General features: G+C 38.2%; 1 protein-coding gene across 6 annotated transcripts in view; it reads right to left on the reverse strand.

The window, feature by feature from the left end:
• ntng1a (netrin g1a) overlaps positions 1–13,214 on the reverse strand; it is a 181,088-nt gene that overhangs the window by 155,386 nt on the left and 12,488 nt on the right. For all 6 annotated transcript variants that reach the window (XM_072679259.1, XM_072679257.1, XM_072679255.1 and 3 more), the window contains exon 2: positions 5,585–6,221. In XM_072679259.1, coding sequence (XP_072535360.1) covers positions 5,585–5,830 — 246 coding nt within the window. In that variant the 5' untranslated portion in view covers positions 5,831–6,221. The remainder of the gene's footprint in view (positions 1–5,584; positions 6,222–13,214) is intronic.

Here is a 13,214-nt window from a genome sequence, read left to right on the forward strand (position 1 = left end):
TCCTTACTATAATCCTGGCCCTAATCTTCATCCTAACCTCAACCCAAAACCTAATGCTCTACCTCTCCTGGACCTAATCTTCACCCTAACCTCAACCCAAAACCTAATCTTAACACTCATCCTGGCCCAGCCTCTAACCTCAACCCAAAACATAATCCCAACCCTCATCCTGGCCCTAATCCTAACCTTAACCCAAAACCTAATCCTAACCCTCACCCTGGCCCTACTCCTAACCCTAACCTCAACCAAAAACTATACCTCACCCTCTTCCTGGCCCTAATCCTAACCCTAACCTCAACCTAGATCCTAATCCTAACCCTAACCTCAACCTAGATCCTAATCCTAACCCTAACCTCAACCAAAACCTAATCCTAACCCTGACCCCTTAATCTCAGTCTAATCCAGTTAGTCTCCAGTTCCAGACTGGTATCAGCAGCAGGTCTACAGCAGCAGCTGGTAGAGGATGGTGGGATGGTCAGTATTAGAGCTGTTAGAGGATCAGTGATCTCTCAGGTGAACGTCTACAGATCTGAACCTGGACTCTCCAGATACAGCGAAGAACAGCTTCAGTAGACGTCTCTTGATGATCTGCTGAATGTTCAGATGCTGCTCCATCACTGAGGTGGTGCTGAGATTAGATGTTACTGAGAGTCTGATCAGTGTTTATTTCAGATAAAAGGAAACACTCCAGATAAAGTCCCACCTGAAACTGTTCACAGCCAAAATAAAAGAAGCATTGATCCTACGTGGAGAACATGCATTAGACTGAACCCACCTTTACACAGAGTGACCATTACAGACACTCAGACACTTTGATCTGATCACAGTTTCCTGTTCGCAGTATGGAGGCATCTTCACTGCTCTCATTACAAAGAGACTAAGCTGATGATAATGCCCAGCCTGCATTCTATGGTCCATAGGAGCCTCAGCACTGAAGTATATTGTGACAGTGACCTGCCAAAACAGGGAACAGCCTTCCTCTGACCTTGGGAAATCTATCAGGCGGTCAGCGTTTTGAAAAGTGCCTGGGAGACGCAGGCCACTGAATAATGTATCCTATGAATAAAACACATTAGGTACCAAACATATTGAATAATTCACTTTTCAGAGGCCCCAGAGAGGTAGATATTAGCTCCTGTGTCACTCTGCGCTCTCATTGGCTGGCTAATGGAGCGCCTCTATTTTTACTCCTCAAATACAATAAGAAGCTGCTTTTCCCTCTTTATTCACACAAACACACAATCATACACACTTACACATATACACACCCAGACACACACAAATAAAGTTCATTGATTCAGACAAGGATACAGACACACACACACACACACACACATTTAAGTTCAGTATGCTTACGCTCTAATATCATTAATATCCAGTATGAAGCTCTAATATCATTAATATCCAGTGTAAAGCTCTAATAACATTAATATCAAGTATGAAGTTCTAATATCATTAATATCCAGTATGAAGCTCTAATAACATTAATATCAAGTATGAAGTTCTAATATCATTAATATCCAGTATGAAGCTCTAATAACATTAATATCCAGTATGAAGTTCTAATAACATTAATATCCAGTATGAAGCTCTAATATCATTAATATCCAGTATGAAGCTCTAATAACATTAATATCCAGTATGAAGTTCTAATATCATTAATATCCAGTATGAAGCTCTAATAACATTAATATCCAGTATGAAGTTCTAATAACATTAATATCCAGTATGAAGCTCTAATATCATTAGTATCCAGTATGAAGCTCCAATAACATTAATATCCAGTATGAAGCTCTAATATCATTAATATCCAGAATGAAGTTCTAATATCATTAATATCCAGTATGAAGCTCTAATATCATTAATATCCAGTATGAAGCTCTAATAACATTAATATCCAGTATGAAGCTCTAATAACATAAATATCCAGTATGAAGCTCTAATAACATTAATATCAAGTATGAAGCTCTAATAACATTAATATCAAGTATGAAGTTCTAATATCATTAATATCCAGTATGAAGCTCTAATAACATAAATATCCAGAATGAAGCTCTAATAACATAAATATCCAGTATGAAGCTCTAATAACATTAATATCCAGTATGAAGCTCTAATAACATTAATATCAAGTATGAAGTTCTAATATCATTAATATCCAGTATGAAGCTCTAATAACATTAATATCCAGTATGAAGCTCTAATAACATAAATATCCAGTATGAAGCTCTAATAACATTAATATCAAGTATGAAGCTCTAATATCATTAATATCCAGTATGAAGTTCTAATAACATTAATATCCAGTATGAAGCTCTAATATCATTAATATCCAGTATGAAGCTCTAATATCATTAATATCAAGTATGAAGCTCTAATATCATTAATATCCAGTATGAAGCTCTAATATCATTAATATCAAGTATGAAGCTCTAATATCATTAATATCCAGTATGAAGCTCTAATATCATTAATATCCAGTATGAAGCTCCAGTATGAAGCTCTAATAACATAAATATCCAGTATGAAGCTCTAATAACATTAATATCAAGTATGAAGCTCTAATATCATTAATATCCAGTATGAAGCTCTAATAACATTAATATCCAGTATGAAGCTCTAATAACATAAATATCCAGTATGAAGCTCTAATAACATTAATATCCAGTATGAAGCTCTAATAACATTAATATCAAGTATGAAGTTCTAATATCATTAATATCCAGTATGAAGCTCTAATAACATTAATATCCAGTATGAAGCTCTAATAACATAAATATCCAGTATGAAGTTCTAATAACATTAATATCCAGTATGAAGCTCTAATAACATTAATATCAAGTATGAAGTTCTAATATCATTAATATCCAGTATGAAGCTCTAATAACATAAATATCCAGAATGAAGCTGTAAAATTAATTTGTAATTGATTAAAAAGTGTAATATATATTTATATAATTTTAGTGTAACTTGGTCTTCATAGGGTTAACTCGCTGGGAACAGTAGATAAATCCTGGATCCAGCCCATATGTTCTTAACTCCTACAGACGGTGGAGGGCGCTCAGCATGTGTGAGGTAATGAACACTTCAGCGTTTTTAGTGATTTTGCATTGCGTATGTTTCCGGTTGTGGCGACAGTCTGTTTTTCCAAATGATTTGTGGACACTTGTTTGATTACTGAATTCAATCAGTGGAAAACACACTCGTCTACTGTGTAAATCCACTAAAAGTACCTGGCCACTTTATCAGAAACAAACACAATTTAAAGGCAGTTGAGCTAAACAAGTGACTGGCAGCAAAAGGTAAGGGTTTCCAGTAAAGTGGCCAGGGAGTGAAAGCAGGTTTCCAATAAAGTGACCGATGAGAAGAAAAAAACGCAAGGTAGGTGTTTCCAATAAATTGGCTAATGATAAGACGCTCAAGGTAGATGTTTCTAATAAAGTGGCCAGTGAGTGGAAGCACAAAGGTGTTTCTAATAAAGTGGCCAGTAAGTGGAAGCACAAGGTAGGTGTTTCTAATAAAGTGGCCAGTGAGTGAAAGCACAAGGTAGGTGTTTCTAATAAAGTGGTCAGTGAGTGGAAGCACAAGGTAGGTGTTTCTAATAAAGTGGCCAGTAATTGGAAGCACAAGGCAGGTGTTTCTAATAAAGTGGCCAGTAAGTGGAAGCACAAGGTAAGTGTTTCTAATAAAGTGGCCAGTGAGTGGAAGCACAAGGTAGGTGTTTCTAATAAAGTGGCCAGTAAGTGGAAGCACAAGGTAGGGGTTTCTAATAAAGTGGCCAGTGAGTGGAAGCACAAGGTAAGTGTTTCTAATAAAGTGGCCAGTGAGTGGAAGCACAAGGTAAGTGTTTCTAATAAAGTGGCCAGTAAATGGAAGCACAAGGCAGGTGTTTCTAATAAAGTGGCCAGTAAGTGGAAGCACAAGGTAGGGGTTTCTAATAAAGTGGCCAGTAAGTGGAAGCACAAGGTAAGTGTTTCTAATAAAGTGGCCAGTGAGTGGAAGCACAAGGTAGGTGTTTCTAATAAAGTGGCCAGTAAGTGGAAGCACAAGGTAGGGGTTTCTAATAAAGTGGCCAGTAAGTGGAAGCACAAGGTAGGGGTTTCTAATAAAGTGGCCAGTGAGTGGAAGCACAAGGTAAGTGTTTCTAATAAAGTGGCCAGTAAATGGAAGCACAAGGCAGGTGTTTCTAATAAAGTGGCCAGTAAGTGGAAGCACAAGGTAGGGGTTTCTAATAAAGTGGCCAGTGAGTGGAAGCACAAGGTAAGTGTTTCTAATAAAGTGGCCAGTAAATGGAAGCACAAGGCAGGTGTTTCTAATAAAGTGGCCAGTAAGTGGAAGCACAAGGTAGGGGTTTCTAATAAAGTGGCCAGTAAGTGGAAGCACAAGGTAAGTGTTTCTAATAAAGTGGCCAGTGACTGGAAGCACAAGGTAGGGGTTTTATTGTGTTTTATTGTGATTTCCACAGGAGCTGCACCAAATGTTTTCAGCTAGAAACTCTGCTTAGAAATACGTTCCCACGACCAGCTGGTTTTCCATACATAATTAAGTCTAGTCTTAGGCTAAACTGCAGTTGCAACGGAAATTATTATTCCAGGTTTAGGTTCATTATGTCGGCTCGGGAAACTAGCCTTCTACGTAATAATATACTCTCTGTGTTCGGTCGACTCTAGCAGCTTAAAAATGCAATATAAAAGTGTGTGGACTCGAAACCATTCTCAAGGTTATTAATAAATGAAACAGCCAACTCATTTCACCCATACTTCAGAATCACAGCCCTGCTCGCTTTAAAAAAGCTTATTACATCCTCAGGCCTATTATTCAGTAAATACAGAAAACACAGCAAAGTAACTGAGAGATTCTCAAATTCTAGGAGGAACAGAAGCAGCAGGGGTTCGAGAAAATGCTGCAAATAAAGCCATGAAACGCTCCTTCTGTAAGATACACCTGTACTGTGTTTTAAACAGGGAGGTGTTTCTCTAGGGATCGCTAAGTACTTCTCAAGGTAGGGGTTTCCAAAAAAGTGGCCATTGAGTGGAAGCACAAGGTAGGGGTTTCTAATAAAGTGGCCACTGAGTGGAAGCACAAGGTAGGTGTTTCTAATAAAGTGGCCAGTGAGTGGAAGCACAAGGTAGGGGTTTCTAATAAAGTGGCCAATGAGTGGAAGCACAAGGTAGGGGTTTCTAATAAAGTGGCCAGTGAGTGGAAGCATGAGGTAGGGGTTTCTAATAAAGTGGCCAGTGAGTGGAAGCACGAGGTAGGGGTTTCTAATAAAGTGGCCAGTGAGTGGAAGCACAAGGTAGGTGTTTCTAATAAAGTGGCCAGTGAGTGGAAGCACAAGGTAGGTGTTTCTAATAAAGTGGCCAGTAAATGGAAGCACAAGGTAGGTGTTTCTACTAAAGTGGCCAGTAAGTGGAAGCACAAGGTAGGTGTTTCTACTAAAGTGGCCAGTCAGAGGACATACAAGGTAGGTGTTTCTAATAAAGTGGCCAGTGAGACAACTTGTAAACAACTTTAAACCCTATAAACTGAGCTTAAATCAGAAAACTTGGTGCACTTTCACTTTGATGACCCCAGTTTCACTCACCAGTGCGCAGTACGTCTCCGGCGGATCCCCGCAGGTGATGTTGGGCGGGTCCAGGGTCACTTTCAGGTACTTGGTCATGTCGGCGGCCTCGGGCTGACAGGCCATGTAATCCCAGGTGAGGCCCTCGTCCGTGTACACCTGCGACTTGCACATGTCGTAGTGTCCCCAGGTGGTGGGGTAATGCTGCATGGCCAGGCAGAGGCCAGGCCAAATCACCTGCACAGTCAACACAAGCCACATAGTCATGGCTTTCTGCTGGAGCTCACACTAATAGGGCTGCTTTATGTGACAGAAAAGGTCCCAGTGCTCCGTTTTCCTCTCTTACAAGCTGAGAGAGCGATGGAGGGGGAGGAAGTCAGCGTGTTTTGGGCTGAACTTAGGAAATAATCCAAGATTTAGAGGGGAAAGAGCGGCAGGGTTGATGCAGCATGCTTCAGGTCCATAGATAGCAGCCTAATGGAACTATCGGCCTCTGTCTCTTCATGCACTCTCTCGGGGTTCTTGTGGTGGAAGAGACAGGAGGAGCGTAGACAAGGCTTCTGATACACAGACGAATCGTCTTCCAGTGCTTGATTGACAGTCGTCTCAGCTCAGCTTCCTGACAGTCATCCTTCTCTTCCTGTCTGGCTGCTGCTCACTGTAAGGTGGAGGGAGAGAGGAGACAGAGCAGAAGGTGAGAGTGTGAAAGAGGGGCAATAAAAGCCGACAGCGTGAGAAGGAGGGATGAACAGTGTCTTAAGGGGGAAATATCAGATATATCACATATCCAAAAGGCCATCAGAGAGAACATCATCTCCAGCTGCCTGACACACACATACATACACATACACACACACACACACACACTCACACACCTGTATGTTACACACACTCCTAACACTACACCTATTCTGTTTACACTTATATTGTGTTGCAGGCAAATCAATGATTTTATAGGTAAAAGAAAAATATATAAATAGAATTTATATATAAAAAAGAAATATATATATATTTGTTTTTCTTTCTTTTCTATATATTTGTAATAAAATATATAATGTAAATAATTATTTTATTTTATTTTATATATATATATATATATATATATATATATATATATATATATTTTTTTTTTTTTTTTTTTTTTTTTTATTTAAAACATTCAACCAGCACCAGACCAGTATAAACCAGCATTTGGTATGTTTTGGACATGAATATATTGGTATATATATATATATATATTTGATCTGACTAGGTCCAGCTGATTTTATATTATAATAATATAATAAAGACATTATTAAAAAAACGCATTGTTAATAAAATGCATTTATACACTATATTTATCATACTCCTAATTAATTATCTAATTAATAGATACAAAATAATTAATAATACATAAATAGTTGAACAATAGAATGAATAATACTGACTAGTCCATAATACATACTTACATAAGATAATACATACATAAGAGAGGATCCATAATAATAATCCATAATAAACACTTTATATTTCATGGTGGATACGGAATAATCTAAAATAAACACATTATAATTCATGGTAGATAATAAATAATCTATAATAAACACTTTATAATTCATGGCGGATATGGAATAATCCATATTAAACACATTATAATTCATGGCGGATATGGAATAATCCATAATAATAAATTATTAGTAGTAATTAATAGTAGTTGCTCATAATTCATAATGGATACTTAATAATATATAAAACATTCTGAAAAATGTATAATAGATACGGGGTTTACGATGTGTGTGTGTGTGTGTGTGTGTGTGTGTGTGTGTGTTTTATACTGACTGAGTTATACTCAATGCTGTTCAATAAACATATTTAAATGCTTAGTGCTTACTTAGTCCTAATTAGGCAGCCAAAAAAGTTTATCTTTAGAGTTTAGCTGACAGTTAAAAGCAAACTCGCATACAAAAGTAACTATAGTAACATGATATCCAAAGCTACATACACACAAATAAACACACACCGAGTGAAATGAACTGTACAAGGGCACTGGATGCTTTTCTCACAGACTCCCTTTAAACATGATTCCCTACATCACTTTCTGAGCAGCACAAAGGAACGTTAATGAAAACGCTTGGCCTTTTGAACTGCAGTGGTTTGTCCTATACATGTAGGATATAACACAAACACCACATTTCAGATTAGATTCAGTGGATAAACGGACAAACTGAAGGTAAGACTGGAAATACATCACTGCTCATACAGAGATAACCATAAGCGTCCAGCACTGCAATGAGTTTTAATAGAGTACAGCAGGACAAACAATGAATATCCTCCTGTAGTGCTCCGCCTACAAATGTGTTCTGTTGCTGAATCCCAACAAATTAAAAGCTGAAACTGTACTATAGTGAAAGTATGGTACTGTACCCCAATCTAACTCAATTAAAGAGCTGAAACTGTACTATAGTGAAAGTATGGTACTGTACCCCAATCTAACTCAATTAAAAGAGCTGAAACTGTACTATAGTGAAAGTATGGTACTGTATCCCAATCTAACTCAATTAAAGAGCTGAAACTGTACTATAATGAAAGTATGGTACTGTATCCCAATCTAACTCAATTAAAAGAGCTGAAACTGTACTATAGTGAAAGTATGGTACTGTACCCCAATCTAACTCAATTAAAAGAGCTGAAACTGTACTATAGTGAAAGTATGGTACTGTATCCCAATATAACTCAACTAAAAGAGCTGAAACTGTACTATAGTGAAAGTATGGTACTGTATCCCAATCTAAGTCAATTAAAGAGCTGAAACTGTACTATAGTGAAAGTATGGTACTGTATCCCAATCTAACTCAATTAAAAGAGCTGAAACTGTACTATAGTGAAAGTATGGTACTGTACCCCAATCTAACTCAATTAAAAGAGCTGAAACTGTACTATAGTGAAAGTATGGTACTGTATCCCAATCTAACTCAATTAAAAGAGCTGAAACTGTACTATAGTGAAAGTATGGTACTGTACCCCAATCTAACTCAATTAAAGAACTGAAACTGTACCATAGTGAAAGTATGGTACTGTATCCCAATCTAACTCAATTAAAGAGCTGAAACTGTACTATAGTGAAAGTATGGTACTGTAACCCAATCTAACTCAATTAAAGAGCTGAAACTGTACTATAGTGAAAGTATGGTACTGTATCCCAATCTAACTCAATTAAAGGGCAGAAACTGTACTATAATGAAAGTATGGTACTGTACCCCAATCTAACTCAATTAAAGAGCAGAAACTGTACTATAGTGAAAGTATGGTACTGTATCCCAATCTAACTCAATTAAAGAGCTGAAACTGTACTATAATGAAAGTATGGTACTGTATCCCAATCTAACTCAATTAAAAGAGCTGAAACTGTACTATAGTGAAAGTATGGTACTGTACCCCAATCTAACTCAATTAAAAGAGCTGAAACTGTACTATAGTGAAAGTATGGTACTGTATCCCAATATAACTCAACTAAAAGAGCTGAAACTGTACTATAGTGAAAGTATGGTACTGTATCCCAATCTAAGTCAATTAAAGAGCTGAAACTGTACTATAGTGAAAGTATGGTACTGTATCCCAATCTAACTCAATTAAAAGAGCTGAAACTGTACTATAGTGAAAGTATGGTACTGTACCCCAATCTAACTCAATTAAAAGAGCTGAAACTGTACTATAGTGAAAGTATGGTACTGTATCCCAATCTAACTCAATTAAAAGAGCTGAAACTGTACTATAGTGAAAGTATGGTACTGTACCCCAATCTAACTCAATTAAAGAACTGAAACTGTACCATAGTGAAAGTATGGTACTGTATCCCAATCTAACTCAATTAAAGAGCTGAAACTGTACTATAGTGAAAGTATGGTACTGTAACCCAATCTAACTCAATTAAAGAGCTGAAACTGTACTATAGTGAAAGTATGGTACTGTATCCCAATCTAACTCAATTAAAGGGCAGAAACTGTACTATAATGAAAGTATGGTACTGTACCCCAATCTAACTCAATTAAAGAGCAGAAACTGTACTATAGTGAAAGTATGGTACTGTACCCCAATCTAACTCAATTAAAGAGCTGAAACTGTACTATAGTGAAAGTATGGTACTGTATCCCAATCTAACTCAATTAAAGAACTGAAACTGTACTATAGTGAAGGTATGGTACTGTATCCCAATCTAACTCAATTAAAGAGCTGAAACTGTACTATAATGAAAGTATGGTACTGTATCCCAATCTAACTCAATTAAAAGAGCTGAAACTGTACTATAGTGAAAGTATGGTACTGTATCTTAATCTAACTCAACTAAAAGAGCTGAAACTGTACTATAGTGAAAGTATGGTACTGTATCCCAATCTAAGTCAATTAAAGAGCTGAAACTGTACTATAGTGAAAGTATGGTACTGTATCCCAATCTAACTCAATTAAAAGAGCTGAACCTGTACTATAGTGAAAGTATGGTACTGTACCCCAATCTAACTCAATTAAAGAGCTGAAACTGTACTATAGTGAAAGTATGGTACTGTATCTCAATCTAACTCAATTAAAAGAGCTGAAACTGTACTATAGTGAAAGTATGGTATTGTATCTCAATCTAACTCAATTAAAGAGCTGAAACTGTACTATAGTGAAAGTATGGTACTGTATCTCAATCTAACTCAATTAAAAGAGCTGAAACTGTACTATAGTGAAAGTATGGTACTGTATCCCAATCTAACTCAATTAAAAGAGCTGAAACTGTACTATAGTGAAGGTATGGTACTGTATCCCAATCTAACTCAATTAAAGAGCTGAAACTGTACTATAGTGAAAGTATGGTACTGTATCCCAATCTAACTCAATTAAAGAGCTGAAACTGTACTATAGTGAAAGTATGGTACTGTATCCCAATCTAACTCAATTAAAAGAGCTGAAACTGTACTATAGTAAAAGTATGGTACTGTATTCCAATCTAACTCAATTAAAAGAGCTGAAACTGTACTATAGTGAAAGTATGGTACTGTATCCCAATCTAACTCAATTAAAAGAGCTGAAACTGTACTATAGTGAAAGTACGGTACTGTTCCCCAATCTAACTCAATTAAAATAGCTGAAACTGTACTATAGTAGTGTGTTATATACATTGAGGTGGAGCTACAGTCTCTCATTAGGGTTGAGTGGGATTTTTTCCAAGCTTCTCCAGTAAGTATAAAAGCATGTGTTTGTGGGCGGAGTCTGGCTCAGCCTATTGAACCAACTTTAAAGCAACAGCAAACTGACATTCAGCCAGAAGCCGAGCTCAGCAGGAGATTACAAGCAGCGCAGTTGAACAAATCCTACTCTTGCTGCTTTCTGTGACTTTAATGAATTAATTATCATGATTGTTGGTGTTTATTTGTTTACTTTTAATTAAATCCACTTGATTATCTGCCAAAGCCTTGCTTTAAGGGGGCGCTGTTAAAACATTAATACTCTCGTAATCGTGAAGCCGAGGGAGCTCTTAGGGTACCACTGATTTCCTTTTTTTTTTTTTCTTTTTTTTTTTGGAAAACATAAAAAGGAGAGGAAATTGTTTTATCAAGCGTGTAATTAATGCGTCGGATCCTGAGAATTAATCGCTTTCAACGTCAAAAAAAAATGCACACACAATGGGAACAATGGGAAAGCTCCCACTATCTCTCCTCAAACGATCCCAGAAACAAAAGCGTAAAGAGTGATAAGAGTTCATCTGAATGATTCATTTACAACTCAGTCATTTTTATTCATTAATTTAATATCATTTTTGATATGGATGTGGCTGAATTCAGGGTTAAGACAATACAGAGTGTGTGTGAATGGCCTGTGCTTGTGCCTGTGTGTGTGTACTGGTGTGTGTTGACCCCTGCACTGAGGAAATGTCCGCAGCGCTCGGAATCCGCCCGCTTGTTATCACCTCTTGTCTCCGGGCTCGGACTAATCAATGAGCAACACACTGACACGCTGCGGGCAGCGACAACACGGACACGGAAATAAAGGGCTATTTTAAGGCCTTACTGAAGTGTGTGTGTGTGTGTGTGTGTGTATGTGCAGTTACCAGCCGAAAGTACACTTTAATGTCCAAATGTTTGTGGACACCCCTACTGATGAGTGCATTTAGCTGCTTTACGTTGCACCCATTGCTGACATAGATGTGCAAATGCACACACACAGCTTGTCTTGTGCCTGTAGCACAGGACGCTGCAGTATGGCTCATTGTAGAAGCGTTTATTGCAGTATATGTGATGGTTGCGCAGGATATTTTAGGCCTGACATTTTAGTGCAGGACATTTTAGGACAGGACATTTTAGGACAGGACATTTGCCCAGGACATTTTAGGACAGAGCATTTTAAGACAGGACATTTTAGGACAGGACATTTGCCCAGGACATTTTAGGACAGAGCATTTTAAGACAGGACATTTTAGGACAGGACATTTTAGTGCAGGACATTTTAGTGCAGGACATTTTAGGACAGGGCATTTTAGGACTGTACATTTTAGGACAGGACATTTCAGTGCAGAACATTGTGCATTTGCCCAGGACATTTTAGGACAGGACACTTTAGGACGACATTTTAGTGCAAGATATTTTAGGATAGGGCATTTTAGGACTGTACATTTTAGGACAGGACATTTCAGTGCAGGACACTTTAGGACAGGACATTTGCCCAGGACATTTTAGGATAGGACATTTTAATGTAGGACATTTTAGTGTAGGACATTTTAAAACAGGACATTTCTGGTCTGTTCGTGTTACTATTACAGGTCAGTTTTACATACTCGGTGTGTTTCACTGTTTTCCGTGCGGGTTAATCAGCCTGTCTGTTCAGCAAGCTGCTGACCCTGCATCCAAACCACTAACGCCCCCCCCCCTCACCCCCCGGTCCAGAGTGCTCTATTAGCGCTGAACGCTCGTAGGCCGGCCGACATTTAGCTCTGCTTACAGCGCCCACCTACAGGAAAACGTCCTGCTGACACCTGCATCCTCATCTGACTGTAAACATCACACTCACACACACCTCAGCCTCTCTCTCTCTGCACTGTCCACATTCACCACACTGAGACTCTACATTACGCTGTTTCTAATAAAGTGGCCAGTGAGCGGAAGCACATGGTAGGCGTTTCTAATAAAGTGGCCATCGTGCGGAAGGACAAGGTATGGGTTTCTAATAAAGTGGCCGGTAAGCGGAAGCACAAGGTAGGTGTTTCTAGTAAAGTGGCCAGTGAGTGGAAGCACAAGGTAGGGGTTTCTGATAAAGTGGCCAGTGAGTGGAAGCACAAGGTAGGTGTTTCTAATAAAGTGGCCAGTGAGTGGAAGCACAAGGTAGGGGTTTCTAATAAAGTGGCCAGTGAGTGGAAGCACAAGGTAGGGGTTTCTAATAAAGTGGCCAGTGAGTGGAAGCACAAGGTAGGGGTCTCTAATAAAGTGGCCAGTGAGTGGAAGCACAAGGTAGGGGTTTCTAATAAAGTGGCCAGTGAGTGGAAGAAGCACAAGGTAGGGGTTTCTAATAAAGTGGCCAGTGAGTGGAAGCACAAGGTAGGGGTTTCTAATAAAGTGGCCAGTGAGTGGAAGCACAAGGTAGGTGTTTCTAATAAAGTGGCCAGTGAGTGGAAGCACAAGGTAGGGGTTTCTAATAAAGT

This window comes from Salminus brasiliensis, chromosome 5 (genome assembly GCF_030463535.1).
Source record: "Salminus brasiliensis chromosome 5, fSalBra1.hap2, whole genome shotgun sequence".
Classification (NCBI taxonomy): Eukaryota; Metazoa; Chordata; class Actinopteri; order Characiformes; family Bryconidae; genus Salminus; species Salminus brasiliensis.